General features: G+C 45.1%; 1 protein-coding gene across 3 annotated transcripts in view; it reads right to left on the reverse strand.

The window, feature by feature from the left end:
- Nucleotides 1–6371: 6371 nt before the first annotated feature.
- The window catches only part of ADGRF5 (adhesion G protein-coupled receptor F5), a 46792-nt gene continuing 39527 nt past the window's right edge, over nt 6372–13636 (reverse strand). For 2 of the 3 annotated variants that reach the window (XM_075750474.1, XM_075750475.1), the window contains 4 exons: nt 13287–13328; nt 13131–13190; nt 8835–8919; nt 6372–7739 (listed from right to left, as the gene is read on the reverse strand). In XM_075750474.1, coding sequence (XP_075606589.1) covers nt 7660–7739; nt 8835–8919; nt 13131–13190; nt 13287–13328 — 267 coding nt within the window. In that variant the 3' untranslated portion in view covers nt 6372–7659. The remainder of the gene's footprint in view (nt 7740–8834; nt 8920–13130; nt 13191–13286; nt 13329–13636) is intronic. The other variant, XM_075750476.1, reaches the window with a different exon arrangement.

Genomic DNA, 13636 nt, shown 5'->3' on the forward strand with positions numbered 1-13636 from the left:
CTGGATTAGGAGACTCCTCCCTGGGTTAAGGGACTCCCCCACCCAAGTTGACAAGCTCATAAATTGCCCAGGGTTATGGAATGAAAGATGAGAGATCTATAAAAATGAATAAAATTAGATGTTACAGCTTGCTAGTTAATGTGTGAGACAGAGAAACAAGAGACAGAGATGATCCAGGTAAGTCATATCCTGCATATAATTTTGGTGTCCCTAAAGGGACACCAAGAATAACACTGCAAGTTGTCACCACTCACTCCAAAAACATGCGTAGGCTCTGACACTCTTCATTTTACTTGAGTAGACAGAGCCCATGTCTTCACCGCCCGTCAAACCACACAGTGACTCCTCTCTGCCGGGGGAACTTGTGATGGCGTCCTGTCACAGAGGATGTCCCGGCAGGTGATATTGGGTGCACTTGGGCCCTGCTTGATGCTCTGGCTCCCTGTTGAAATCCAGGAATAAAAGTCTGTCCCCAACCCCAAGGGAAGGAGATGGAGCTGCTCTCCTCCAGCAAAGAGTAAACCCCTGCCTGGTCCATGTCTGGGACATGTCCTGCCCCCTTGCAGGGCCTGGCTGGGATCTACTGGTTGCTGTTTCTACTGGGTCTGGGGGCCTGCTGGGCTTGCCAGCACTGCTGGTGACTGGGTCCAGGGATTTCTTCTCCTCACATCAGAAAGCTGGATTTGCCTTACTCTCATTCATCTTCAAAGCCTGCTGGCAGCAGAATGTGATGGTTGGGAAAGATGACAGGCCCAGCTCCCTTTGGATGATGTTACTTTAAGCCTTTACACTGGGGGAAGAACATATCCTAGCTGCCCCTTGGCTAGACCCTAGCTCCACTAGCTCCTCATCCTGAGAGTAACAGAGTTCAGAGCATCTCATCAGAGCAGAAAGAACATCTCAAGTGTCACTCTCCACAAACATTCCAGTACCCGCCCCTTTTCTGGGAACTGTACATGCAGTTCATTTTCCTTGGGATCTGAAGACTGATAGTGTCAGTCTTCGCAAAAGATGCCCAAAAGGAGAAGCCCTATATTCCGAGTCTGCTCACTTCCTTGCTCTTCCTTGGTTCCCAATCAAGGTGCTTTATTTTACTACCCATTGACCTTTGTACTGAGTACACTAGGATGCTCTATTATCTGCAACAAGTGCTTCCAATATCCCCTAAACATTGTTCAACTTAATTTCATAGACAGTTTCCAGGATCTTTGCAGGTCAGCATCACTGCTCACTCCTTCATTTCCTAGAAGCCTATGTCTCCAGCATACAGGATTTCTCTGTACTAGTAGCAAAATTCATGTTGGGCAGTCACTGTTGCTTACAAGTGGACACTTGGTTACTAGCAAAAGAGGAAGGTTATTATGGGCAAAACACAACACTGATCGATGTTGGATAATGCTCTGAATAGAGCAGCACAATCAACAACAGTTGTTGCTGGGCCAACCACTTGTTTCACTGCTTTTGGGAAAATCATCTCACAAAAGTAGGATAGCCTCAGAGAGCAGCTTGGTCTTTCCTGTGTTGGCTTCCAGGCTGGGTTAACTCAGCCAGTTTTAACATAGGCTTGCAGTTCCTGTCCTTGGCTTTTCCTGCTTCTGAGCTGATCCAGAAAAGCAGCATGGGAATGGACGAAAGGTGCCATGGCCACAGGTGAAATGCACTTTTCTGGAACTCCTGGAGTTCAAATAAAAATACTCATCACGGTGTAAACTGTTTCCCAAGCGCAAATGCTGCACTCAGCCCATGAGCTACAAGCTCAGGCAAGGTCAGAAGTCAGAAGAAGTTGTTTTAGGTAGTTCTTCTCTCCAGTGTGCCTGCACTGCAATTAACTCATATACTTTGTGTTCAGTCACTATAGGATGTAGCTGACAGCCTCTCTGTGCTCTCTTAAAAATCATGTCTAATAAAGGCAGCTTTGCCAGAGTCATTGGAGCAGAATATTGAAAGCATGAGTTTCTAAGGTTCTTAACATCTATATTTAGGCTCCTTAAATAGACCTGTATTGAAGTTGCCCAGAAGCAGTGACTAACTGTAGTTTCTAGCCTGAGATCTTGTTTGATCTGTACCAGGTCAGTTCTAGGAAAGGCCCCTAACTCTGACCCATAAGGAGAAGGACTAGAATAAGCCTGACCTGCCATCTGGAATTTCTCTAGAGAAGTGTTTTTGGGAATCTGCAGATCAGATTTTTTTTTTTAACCTGTGTTGTATGAAGGAAAAAAAATTGCTTTGTGTACAAATACAAACATTAGCTGAAGCGTTGGTGATTTTTGCTTGTGGCCAAAGCATGTGTAGGTCTTTGTTTCATGTTCAAACTTGCATTTAGGGTGTTCATTTTCCCAAAAGCCAAGAACTGTGTTTCCAGTTGACCTGTGCTTAACTTGTACCACTTGCATGAGAAATGGGAATTCCATTGTGGGATGAGAAATCCCTTTCTCTCTAACCTCCACCCACAGGCTTTCAGTGCAGAACATCAGCCTTGCTTCTGTGCCCCAAGCATGTACTGGTGGTGGAGCCAGGTTACAGACCTGTAACCCTGGCATGGGTTTGCAGCTGCTGGTACTTTGCTTGCCTTACCACCCGTTTTATCTCACAACGTTGAACTGGAAGCAACAGTGGTCCAAGGTAATGGAGATCAGAGACCTGGATCACAGGGAGACGCCACACCTCTAGCTTCTGCAAAAGATCCATATAACCTACAGAGGATCCTTTGGTGCCACCAAGTGTTGTCAGCATTGCTTGTAGCTCTTGGTTGCAGGGAAGAGATGTGAACGGCACAGCTCAGACAGCCTGAGCAGAGAAGCAAGAAAGTGTAGCTTTCTAGGTCCCAACCCCAAGCTTAGGATGTCCCCTGGGAAGAGCTGTCATGGCAGTTATTCTCAAGCAAGGTGTCTGTCCTATCTCTTGTGGGTTTTCTAATCAGCAACAGCATCATTGAAGCGTGTGAATCTGCCTTATTCACTTAGCCAGGGTAAAACAGGATCTGCAGCCTAGGCTCCATAGGGTAGAAAATACTTCTACAGTGATTGCTGGGACATTTCAGACTCCACGTAAACAACTCGGGTGCTCACAAACAACCCCATGTATCTTTGCTCCCCCACCCCACTGCCAGATCTTCTCCTGGTGTGAGAAATGGAGCCTCTAACACTTCAGAGACCACAGCAGGTCAGCTCCTGTGTGGTTGTTCCCTCATCCAAGGCTGGGACTGTAACTAGATGGTTCTCATGGACATGTATTTTCTTTGTTGTTAACAAGACACCTCACCTTCCCAGCATGGCTGGCTGCTGCAGACCTGCAGTTAAACAGGGGCTCTCACTGCAGGGCTGGCTGGCCATCACTGCTGCAGGGAGGGCCGCAGACACCCTCCTTTGCTACCCTGGCTCACCTGGCCTTGGGGCAGCATAGGCCAAACAGGTTGGGTGACACTCGCAGCAGCACTGGGCCGGGAGCAACAGGACCCTCTCCTGAGAGCATTGCTTTGAATGAGTGCTCCTGCCAGGCAGCAAGTGGAAAAAATCTTGCAGGCTCTCATTTGGCCCACGTGCAGGTGTATTTACCGTCGGGAAAGGCTGCAGCTGTGGGAGGTGGGACTGCCGCCCAGGGAAGGGACAGAGCTGCCTGGGCCAGCCCGCGGCACAGCGGATGATGCCTACAAGAAGCCAGCAGTGTTACCCCGTGCAATGCGCACCCCGTTTTTCAAGGGGCTGACAGGCAGGCAGAGATACACCCAGACCACTTGATTCTTGTGCACTTTCCTGTTAGAAAGCCAGGGTAAAGCACAGGACACAGCCGTTTGCGGGCAGGCCAGGCTGCCTGACGCAGGCAGCAGGCGAGCAGAGGCCCGCCATGTGCTGTGCCAGCACTGCCGTTCACCCGCAGCACTTCTTTCCCGGGTGCGGGGGCTCCATCCCCTTCCCTGGGGGCTAGGGGCAGACTTTCACTGCCCCGTTTAATTAGCCAAGCGGAGCACTAGGCCGGGGCCAGGGATACCCCAACGCCCAGCCGCAGAGGCCGCCGTTATCCGCCCGCCCTGAGGGGCGGTCGTGCCGTTGCCGCGGTAACGAGGCGCGCCCCAACGGTCCGGTGGGGAGCACCTCCTTGTGCGCATGCGCGGCGGCAGCCGTTGCCAGGCGACGCGGTCGGCGGTTGCGGCGGAGCTGCTGTGTGAGGGCCGCGGCCCTGCGGCTGTGCAGCCCGGCCGGAGGGCTCGGTGCCACCGCCGAGACGTCGGCGTCGGAGGGGAAAGCCTCCTTCCTGCTCGATTAAAAAAAAACCTGACGTGCTCTGATTTACATTGTGCGTTATCCTGCAAAGAGAGCGGAAAAAGGGAGGAGTGATCCATGAAGAGGCTGTGGGAGGATCGGCACTACTTAATCCAACAAAAAAGCTAGAAAGAATGCAGAAACATTGTAAATTAGAAGAAATGATCCTAGATTTTGTGTAGATTGTATTGTATGCTTTAGCCTTGTTTTCTACCAGGAAAGTACTCAAGAAATGACATGGTCCCAGCGTGAATCTGCCTGTCGGCCCCGTGTCTTCTCAGCAGCATTGAATCCTGTTAGCTGCTGAGGACCAAAGCCTCAGAGAAGTTCTTGTGAGTTTAGAAATACTGACTGTTGGTGGAGCTTGGTAGAGCTGCCACTGAGGGAAGGATGGGCAGAACACAACCATCCCAGCCCCTGGCAACCCCCAGCCAGACCTTCATCTCCTCTGTGGCTCTGCCCTCCCCACAGCACGTCCAGTTTCCTAGGGAGGATACATCAGCAGAAAGCACTGTGTGTATGGGGGGAGGCTTAGGGAGGCCCTAATCTTAGGGGCAGAGATACGTGAGGACTGGGTATGTGAGGAAGACCATGAAAACTCAGATGATTGGAAAGGGAAGAGAGTTGGTGGGTACAGGACACAAGCCTGTAAGAAATGAACCTCATTTCTGTTGCTCATGGGATTAACAAATCCACCTGAGGTCACAGGTGCTATAAGGTAATATGCCTTACAATACCTTACATACTGGGCACTTTGTACATGGGCTGGGGCAACTTTTTATTCTTGCCTAACTTTTCCAAAATGCAGCAGTTTACTGATCATGTTTCCTGGGACAGTGTGGGAAGCGAACATGCTGGCCAGACTGCTGAGCCGTGAAAATGGCATAATTGGCTTCATGGTCCAAAGAAGAGGTATCAGAACTGCACAGCTGTAAACCTCAGTTCTGGGGCACGTTGATTTTCACTGACCACTGTAGTGTGGATAAAATGGTCCTGGGCTCTTTGCATTGTTTATATCAAAGGTTCCCAAACTCTTTAATGAATGAAGGTGAAATCTAGACTTGAGCACATGTAAGAGTTGTTCAGCAACTGTCACAATCCAAAAACTCTAAGCAGGGAGTGTGAGAGAAAGCAAGTCTGTGCTTCAGACACCTGTGTCACAATTCCCTCCTTCACTGTTTTTTGTGAGCTGGAATAAATCAGAGGAAGGTACCAAGGCAGTGACTGCAATCATCAGGAAACAAGCCTTGTGACAGCCCTCACTTCAGGGAGGCAGGTGAGTGGAGGGATTTGGGCTTTGATCAGGACAAAGAGAAGTCAGGATGAAGGATTGGGCCAGCTGCCGAAAATGCCAGACTCCTGAGGAGAGCAACCTGTTGGTGAGTCCACTGCCCGCCTTGCATGTGCCAAAGACTTAGTTCTTGCTGCTGAGAGTGTGTAGGAGGGGTATAGGGTGGTTGCTGCCATGTGTTTGCCATTCCTCCTCCATTCAGCTCTCCCACCTTCTCTCTCCTTTTATCTTGATCCATGTATAAATACAAGTGAAGCCTTGGCCCCAAGTCATTAAGACTGGCACAGTTAATTTCTTATCTGCTTCTCTTTCATGAACTGGCATGGCTTTTGTAACACTAGCAAGAACCTTGCCTTGGAAGATCCACCCAAAGATGGGTCCCAGTGCCAGACAGCTCCGCATCACATCCTAATTTCTTATTCACATACAGTTGAAACCCAGGCTTAGCTAAACTAGGAGATGTGGTGAAACCTCAGAGGTGAAATATCTGCAGAGATAAGGTGTGGTGGGACTGTGCTGTTTACAGGGACTTGTACTTTGCAGTTTATGGGAAGCCTCAGTGGGAGTGGATGGTTCTGCAGCAGGTCAATATTGCACAAGCGACTTCCAGAGCGAGTTAGACCAAATGGCTGTCCAAAGGCAAATTTTGCTTGGAATAATGTGCAAAGGTCTGATTTTCAAGTTTCCACTGGCCATACAGTTCAGAGAGATTCTGGATTTTCAAATATTTCTTAATTTCTGTGTTCTAATTCTAGTATTACATCTACATCTTCAAGCAAAAAGAAAATTGCTTTCAATATAAGTAATACATTTGCTGGATGCTTGTTTACTGTCTTTACTCATCACCACCTGCCCATACCAAGCCGTCACACATGTCTGTAACTGTAGGCAACAGTTTCCCATCCTGGTTCATCCCAAAGTCCTGAGAACAGGTTCACCACCAGTAAACATAGGCCTGATTCTCCAACAACCAAATGGGGCTGTACCACCTGACAGCAGTATTTGATATTGGCCTCAAATCTAAATCTTTATGATTCCATCTATCATATTTTACATTATTTCATAACATTTGTGTGTGCTATAAATACTTTGCAGGCTCTCTTGTAGCCGCCTGCTTAAGACAGGAGTCCTGCCTTTAAAGGTATACAGGCTTGGAAAGAACTGATTCCACAAATGTAGTATTAGAGCAATAATTTACACAAAACCTTTCATCCTGCCTGGCACATGGTGGTTTATATTCACTGCAGAGTTGACTCTCTGAGACCTCCAAGTGTGATTCTCCTCTGAGAGGAGACCCAAATATACAGACTTTACACAAGAGACTCCTTGCATACTTAACATTACTATGCATTAAATAAATGCATTCCCCTCTATGGTAGAGGGCAACAGTCATCTCTGTCTTACCACATTACATATCAAAGGAAGGAGAATTATAGCTAAGGTTATAAAGCTTCCTTAAAAAAAAAAAAGTGCCACGTGGAGCTTTCAGTACATTCCATCTGAAAGAAGACCACGCAGGAATCATCACAGTCTTCATTTTATCTAAGTCAAAGTGAAGATCTAAAATGGACCTTCTCAGTTGTGAATCTTTGTTCCAGAAAGTCTTAAATAGAAAGTGGAGAGCACTATACCCTATGGCCTTTCCAGACTCTAATACAAGGCCAGGCGAGAAGCTATGAGGTACTTGCGTATCTACACAGGCCTTTGGAATCATTCAGAGTTGATAGGGGAAATGCTAAAACCACTGGACAACAGCTGTATATAGCACTGCAGTTCATGGCTCAGTACTGCATAGTGCTAAGCACCCTCTTAATGGCTGAGAATTCTTCATTCCCAATGTCTTTTCTATCACTTGAAGGCCTTCAGATCCTTCCAAGTTTGAAACATCTTGTCATCTCTTCCAGGACTGGCAGCCCCTGTAAAATTCCACCTCTCAAAGCTTCCCTGCCTTACACATTAACCAGAAATGATTATTCCAGAAGAATGCACCAAGGCAGTTTAGTCAAAGTGAAGCAGTCCACTTCTTGATGATTCACAGGTGCTTTTTATGTGTGTCTTGGAAAGGGCAGAGGTCCTTTCAGAGTTACATGATTTAGCATTTGCAGTGCCTCAGTTAAGCAAAGAATATGATTTGGAAATGTTTTCAGAGGAAGAGCTGGATGGCTCTGAAGAAGATACTCTGTATTTTCCTGCAAAACAAAGCATAGTGGTTAGATGTAAGGACAGATAGCCTGAAACATGTTGGCACTGCAATGTAAGGACTATTAAACCTGTCCTGATGACTTTGACTTGGTCTGCAGCCCTGATACGAGCTGGATTACAGCAATACCACCAACCACAGAAATTTTGTTGGGTGACACAGCCAGGATGTGTCAGCTTGAAATGATGATCATGCCATAAGGAGTAGCTTACTCACACAAATGAAGGGACTTGCTGGTCTTCCTTGAGCATGGGGATCCATCTAGAATACGTGGTCTTGAGATGAATCCCAGCTCCCTCCCTTCTGTGACCTCGAGGCTCTAAACTAAGACCCAGGTGCACAGAGCCCGAGAGCAGAGTGTGGAAGAGAGTGCTAATAATCTGCGAGTTTCAGGTGGCAGCAGCATGGGAGGCAGTTGTGGGCAAATCTCATTCTTGTGGTGGGAGGCTTCTGCATCTACCTAGTGTACTCTTGTAAACTTACTATAGCAGAGTCAGAGACCAACTTCTTGTTTCATTATCTGACTAATAAACAGGCTCTTAAAAAGCAGTTGCTTGCCTACATTAAACTCCTTCATATCCTACTGACCAAATGTCACCATCTTCTCTGAGCAAGGGTTGGATGCAAAGATTACACATTTAGGGATGCAATTACTCATATTTTCACCAATGCTTCTTCCAAAATAAAGTCATAACTGAAATGGTGACATCCATAAAATGACTGCCAGAGAACTTTGAACAGTTTCAACTCCAAAGTGGTGAAAAGTACATGACCAGTAAATGAACAGAGGAGCACCATGTCATCATGCCATTAAGCTCAAAACAAAGCTCAGTTAGTGGGTTTTAGAATTGGTGAAACAGGCCACCATCCAAAACTTGTTTTAGTGTTGGGCAATTATGCTGTTAGCATTATGCTACAATCATGAGCAATTATGCTAGGGATTCCAATGACTTATTACAGTTCTTTTGTACTAGAAGATGAAATACCATCTATGGATGGATGGATAGACAAATAGATTAACAGATATCAGGATAGACAGACCCTGACAATGAGAACACAGTAGGAGAGATCTATTGTCACATACCTGTTTTCCCACATAAGTTGTTAAAGGTTCTTGAAAATGGATAGCTCATTGCAAGCATTGGCGTCACCAGGATCAGGGAGGTGGACTGTAAGAGAGAACATTCCTTTCTGTCAAAAGCCTAGGACTTTCTTTGTAGCCACATTGCAGTGAAAAAATAAAAGTTTACAATAAAATGTTGTTCAGTAGTACAAGCAGGCAATCCACAGAGGGACAAATTACATGTTTGTGAGGCATCAAGTTCACACATTTGCATGTTTATGATGGCAATGAAGGTGATCAACTTTAAAAGAAACTACAGGACACAAACAGCCTGTCTCTAAATGTTGGCCAGGGAAGATGGCTTAGGCTCCAGAGTCTGTCATATCAGACAGTACAGAGTTCTGGTCCCTTATCTGAAGGAGTATGTCCATTAAGGTAGCCAGAAAAGCTAAGATTTATATGCTTGTGGATGGCTGTTGAAGGCTAATAGGCTGAGATAATCAGAGGCAAATTTAACTTGACACACTAGAGGGCATTGGAACACAACTTTCTACAGTCCAGATGGGAAGGAAGAAACTTTTTGCTGCTAAAATTAAGTTTCTTTTTCAGTTTTGGAGTGGTTTAGGAATTTAAGGGGATTCCTCCAAAATATGTTGAAAGTATGGAAAACACACCTTTTTCTGTTCATTCCCTCTCTGTTCATTAGGTTGTACCATGGTGGGGGAAATTAGGCAGTTTTGTGCATTGGCACCGACATCATAAGGTGGTAGAGGAAGGTTAATGAATCATATCTAAAAATTTTGATCAAAGACTTTGATCTTGCTTTATTTATTCCTTATCAGCAGAACAGCCAAGGAAATATGCCAATTCCCACTGCCTGGGGCAGCTTCCACAGTGTCAACTAGTGTTGGAAGTGTCTGGTCCAGGAGATTTTGTCTGAAAAGGAATTCAGAATTGGGGTCCAAGACTTAACAGACTTAACAACTTGTTCTCTCTACTTCATTCTCTTGGATGTGTCCGTACAGGAGGAAATGAAGAAACTGACATGCTTAATGATAGTTGTATCAGTTATTCTGCCTTCCTTCCAGTTTCCTGGGAACAAGGAGATTTTCCCACTGTCAGAATAGCACCACAACCAGCAGATGTCATTTTCAAGCCAGAAAGAAGGAATGGCACTTTAAAAATGCATTAGGAAATGTTCCCAGACCTGGATTCCCAGGAGTAATCCTCCTGCAGAAAACGCTGGAATACTTTGAGTACCAGTTAAAAAAATTCAGATGGATGATTCTGAGGATCCTAAATGAAGAAATGTGAGGTAGAAACTGCATCTTTCCTGTCTCATCCTGACACAAGATCTGAATGTGGCAGGTGGTTGGAACATTTAAAATTTGAGCGCTGCTCTGCCTGACAAATCACAGGCTGCCTCCTCCTGGGCTTCAGCGCATTGCGTGTCCTGGAGGGGACATGCAAAGAGGTCGTTACTGGGTCCAATACTGGTTTAACATCTTCGTTAATGATAGAGATGATGGGAAAAGTGCACCTTCACCAAGTCTGCAGATGATACAAAACTGTAAGGAGCGGCTGATAGATCAGATGAGTCTGGTACACCCCCCAGTGCTGAGGGTTGTCTGACTGGAAAGGTATAAAAACAGAGCCAGACTTTTCTCACTGGTGCCCAGTGAAAGAACAAGAGGCGGTGGGAATGAAGACAGAGCCAGACTTTTCTCTTTTGTGCCCAGTGAAAGGATAAGAGGCATTGGGAACAAATAGAAATACAGGAAATCCCACTTAAAAAGAAACTTTTTCACTGTAAGGGTGGTCAAACACAGGAAAAGGCTGCACAGAGAGATTGTGGAGTCTCCATCCTTGGAGCTACTCAAAACTCAACTGGACACGGCCCTGAGCTCTCGCTGACCATGCTTTGAGTGGGAGGGCTGTACTAGGTGATCTCTAGAAGTACTTTCCTGCTTCACCAATTCTATGATCCTTGTGGAAGCTGGAGTGATTTCAGCCAATGCTGCTCCTAGCTGACAGTCCAGCCTTAATGGACTCCTTAATTCCTTTGAGGCTATGTACCTATCTGTCCTAATTATACTGGTTTTCAAGTCTGCTTCCCAGTTCTTTAGCAATACGTCTACAGACTTTTCTTAATAAACCCTGTTCAGACACCAGTATAAAACTAAGGTCTATTGTCATAGAAGAGTGATCCTAGCATTTAACACCATTTTCTTTTTCCACCCCAAGTATGAGTGGTTAGATTCTGATGCTTTCAATCCCTTACCCATCCTGGTGTGGGTTCTTTGGTGAGAGATCATGAATGCAGAAGTGTAAGTTGAAACAAGCATTTCTGTGTTAGAGTACAGAGTTATCCATCTTCATGCAGCCATCCCAGATAGAGGTATTTTATTCCCATTGCCTGAAACTTTTCTGTATTCGGTGTCTGGGACTGTGGCTTCTCTTGCGCAGAAGCAGAGATGGACAGACCTTTGCCATCAGCAGGAGGAGGATAACAAACAACTCGGTAGCCCCAACATGTCTTCAACAGGCAGACTTCTTTGTGAAGTGAATATTAGTCCATAGCCTCAGCTCTTGGCCCTCTCCTGGGGCTTTGAGACGTGTCCCGGGTCACTTTGAATCTGCCACTCATTAGGGTCAGGTTTGGTCCTTAATTATCAAACTGATGGCACATTGTGTCCATGGCCACATAGCAGCGTATGTCACTTTTAAAATTCCCCATCAGTTGTCTAGGCTGAAGAGTCCTATGTCATTCGAGCACAGCAGTCATCCCACCTCTTCAATACTTGTTCTGCTCTGCATCTTTCCACTTGGGCTCTGTCTTTTTGGAACTTAATTAAGCTCGTTTGTCCCAGCACTTTCCTGAGGCATAAATAGCTCTGCCTCCCTTTAGGCATTTGGGATGAAAGGCCTATGGTGTCATGAGATGTGTGGAGGTGAAGGAGGCATGGAGAGAGGAACCAGGAGCTGCTAAAGATTAGGAGGTGTGAAGGGAGCAGATACGTGGCTGGCACAAGACAGTCTAGCTCCATGGCTGCTCTGTAGCTTATAGCAGCTGGGCCCTGGTTTACCCTTTTCAAACACCTATGTAGCATTTTTTTTCAGAGTCTTTATCTCTGGACCACAAATTGAAATGGAAGAAATTCCATTTAATCATAAGAAAAAGCGCTTTTTTTTTTATGCTGAGGGTGGCAAAACACCACATTTTGTCCAAAGAGTTAGTGGATTCCCCAGCTTTAGAGATACTGAAAACCTGATCGGACAATGTCCTTAGAAACCTGCTGTAGTTTACCTTGCTTTGAGCAGTAGGGTTTGGACTAGATGATCTCCAGAGGTTCCTTCCAACCTCAACTGTTTCATGATTCTGTGACATGTCTTTTCAGTAGGAACACTGCCTGCATTTCTGTCCTAATTGTTTTCCTTAGCAGTCATTTTCCTGAGACACTGTGCAAACTTTATTTTTTCTTTTACAGATGGCAGTGGAACTGTTTTCCCCCTTTAATGTGGACACCTGTTCCGAGCAGAGGCATTTCCAGATGTCCATTCAAGTTGTACTTCAGTTCAAGAAGGAGTGCAAAAATCACTGGGCCAGAGAAAGTATCTGTGGATGGAAGAGAAGCCCTCCAGGATCTTCCTTAAGAATCCAGTCCCTGTTTGCAACGTTATTTCTTTTTTTTTTTTTTTTTGGCACTGAATGTTTTTGGTTAAATGCAGGAATTTGCTGGGTATCGGACCCAAGTTTCTCCTCTTCTGGGAGTGTGTCCAGGACAGTTAGTTCCAGAACCACATTCATTTATGTTCTGTCTTTTGCTCATTGGAATCTGTGTCTTTGCTGCACATAGACATGATTTTGACAAAAGATTCATACTTCCTCCCATTTTCCATTCCCATCAAAAAGTGCAGGGTAACCTGTCTCCTTGTCTCACGAGTTCAAGTTGCAATATCTCCATCCTTTTCTGCTCATAGCTAAAGGGCATCTTTCTCTTAGGTTGTGAATAAATAATGGTGCCACTGAAATTTTCAGTTTTCTAACTTAAAGTTTCAGTTACATTTTGTGGTTTATTGTGGAATTTAGATAAAATGTCCACCAACCTCCTTCTTATTTTTTACCAATTATAGGTGAAATAATGAACCTTCAAAAAGGGGGTATATTCATATTTATGTTGTTAGTGTCTTCTATTTCTCTGACTAGTTCTAATAAATAATTCAGAATACAAAGTGCATTTGACTGAAAAGACGCTTGGAGAATGTTAGACTATTCAGCAGTAACTCTGAAATACATTCTTAAGTCAAGGTTCTAACCTTTGTTTGCTGCGAACTCCATTTGGACATTGAATTCCTCTTCAGCAGGGCTTCTTGTATCTATTTATTTTAAAAAAATCAATCAGTAAATATAGCAATTATGTTCAAATTCCAACAATATTTTCACATAATATAAGAAATAGTTTGAATTCTTACCCTCTTGTCCCAGAGAGTCCCAAACACCAAAATGAATAATCCCTAGGAGACAGATAATTACATGGAGTTTGATGACACCAACCTTTTAATTGCAGTAAAATTAAACATTGTCCATGTTGACTATTTGAACTATTTGAGAGAGTGCATTTTTCTAACTGCATCTCACATAATGGACTGCTGATGTGGCAGGAGTTCTCCAGGCCTGGCCTATTTAAACCGGGTGTATATCTGATCTACAAAAGTGACAGGGATAGTTTGCAAGCACTAAACGTATTTGGAAGAATGGACCTTTGTGTATGGAAGACACACCCTGCCTATGCTCCCCAGATAAGCTTACAGGCTCACAATAT

This window comes from Balearica regulorum, chromosome 3 (assembly GCF_011004875.1).
Source record: "Balearica regulorum gibbericeps isolate bBalReg1 chromosome 3, bBalReg1.pri, whole genome shotgun sequence".
Taxonomy (NCBI): Eukaryota; Metazoa; Chordata; class Aves; order Gruiformes; family Gruidae; genus Balearica; species Balearica regulorum.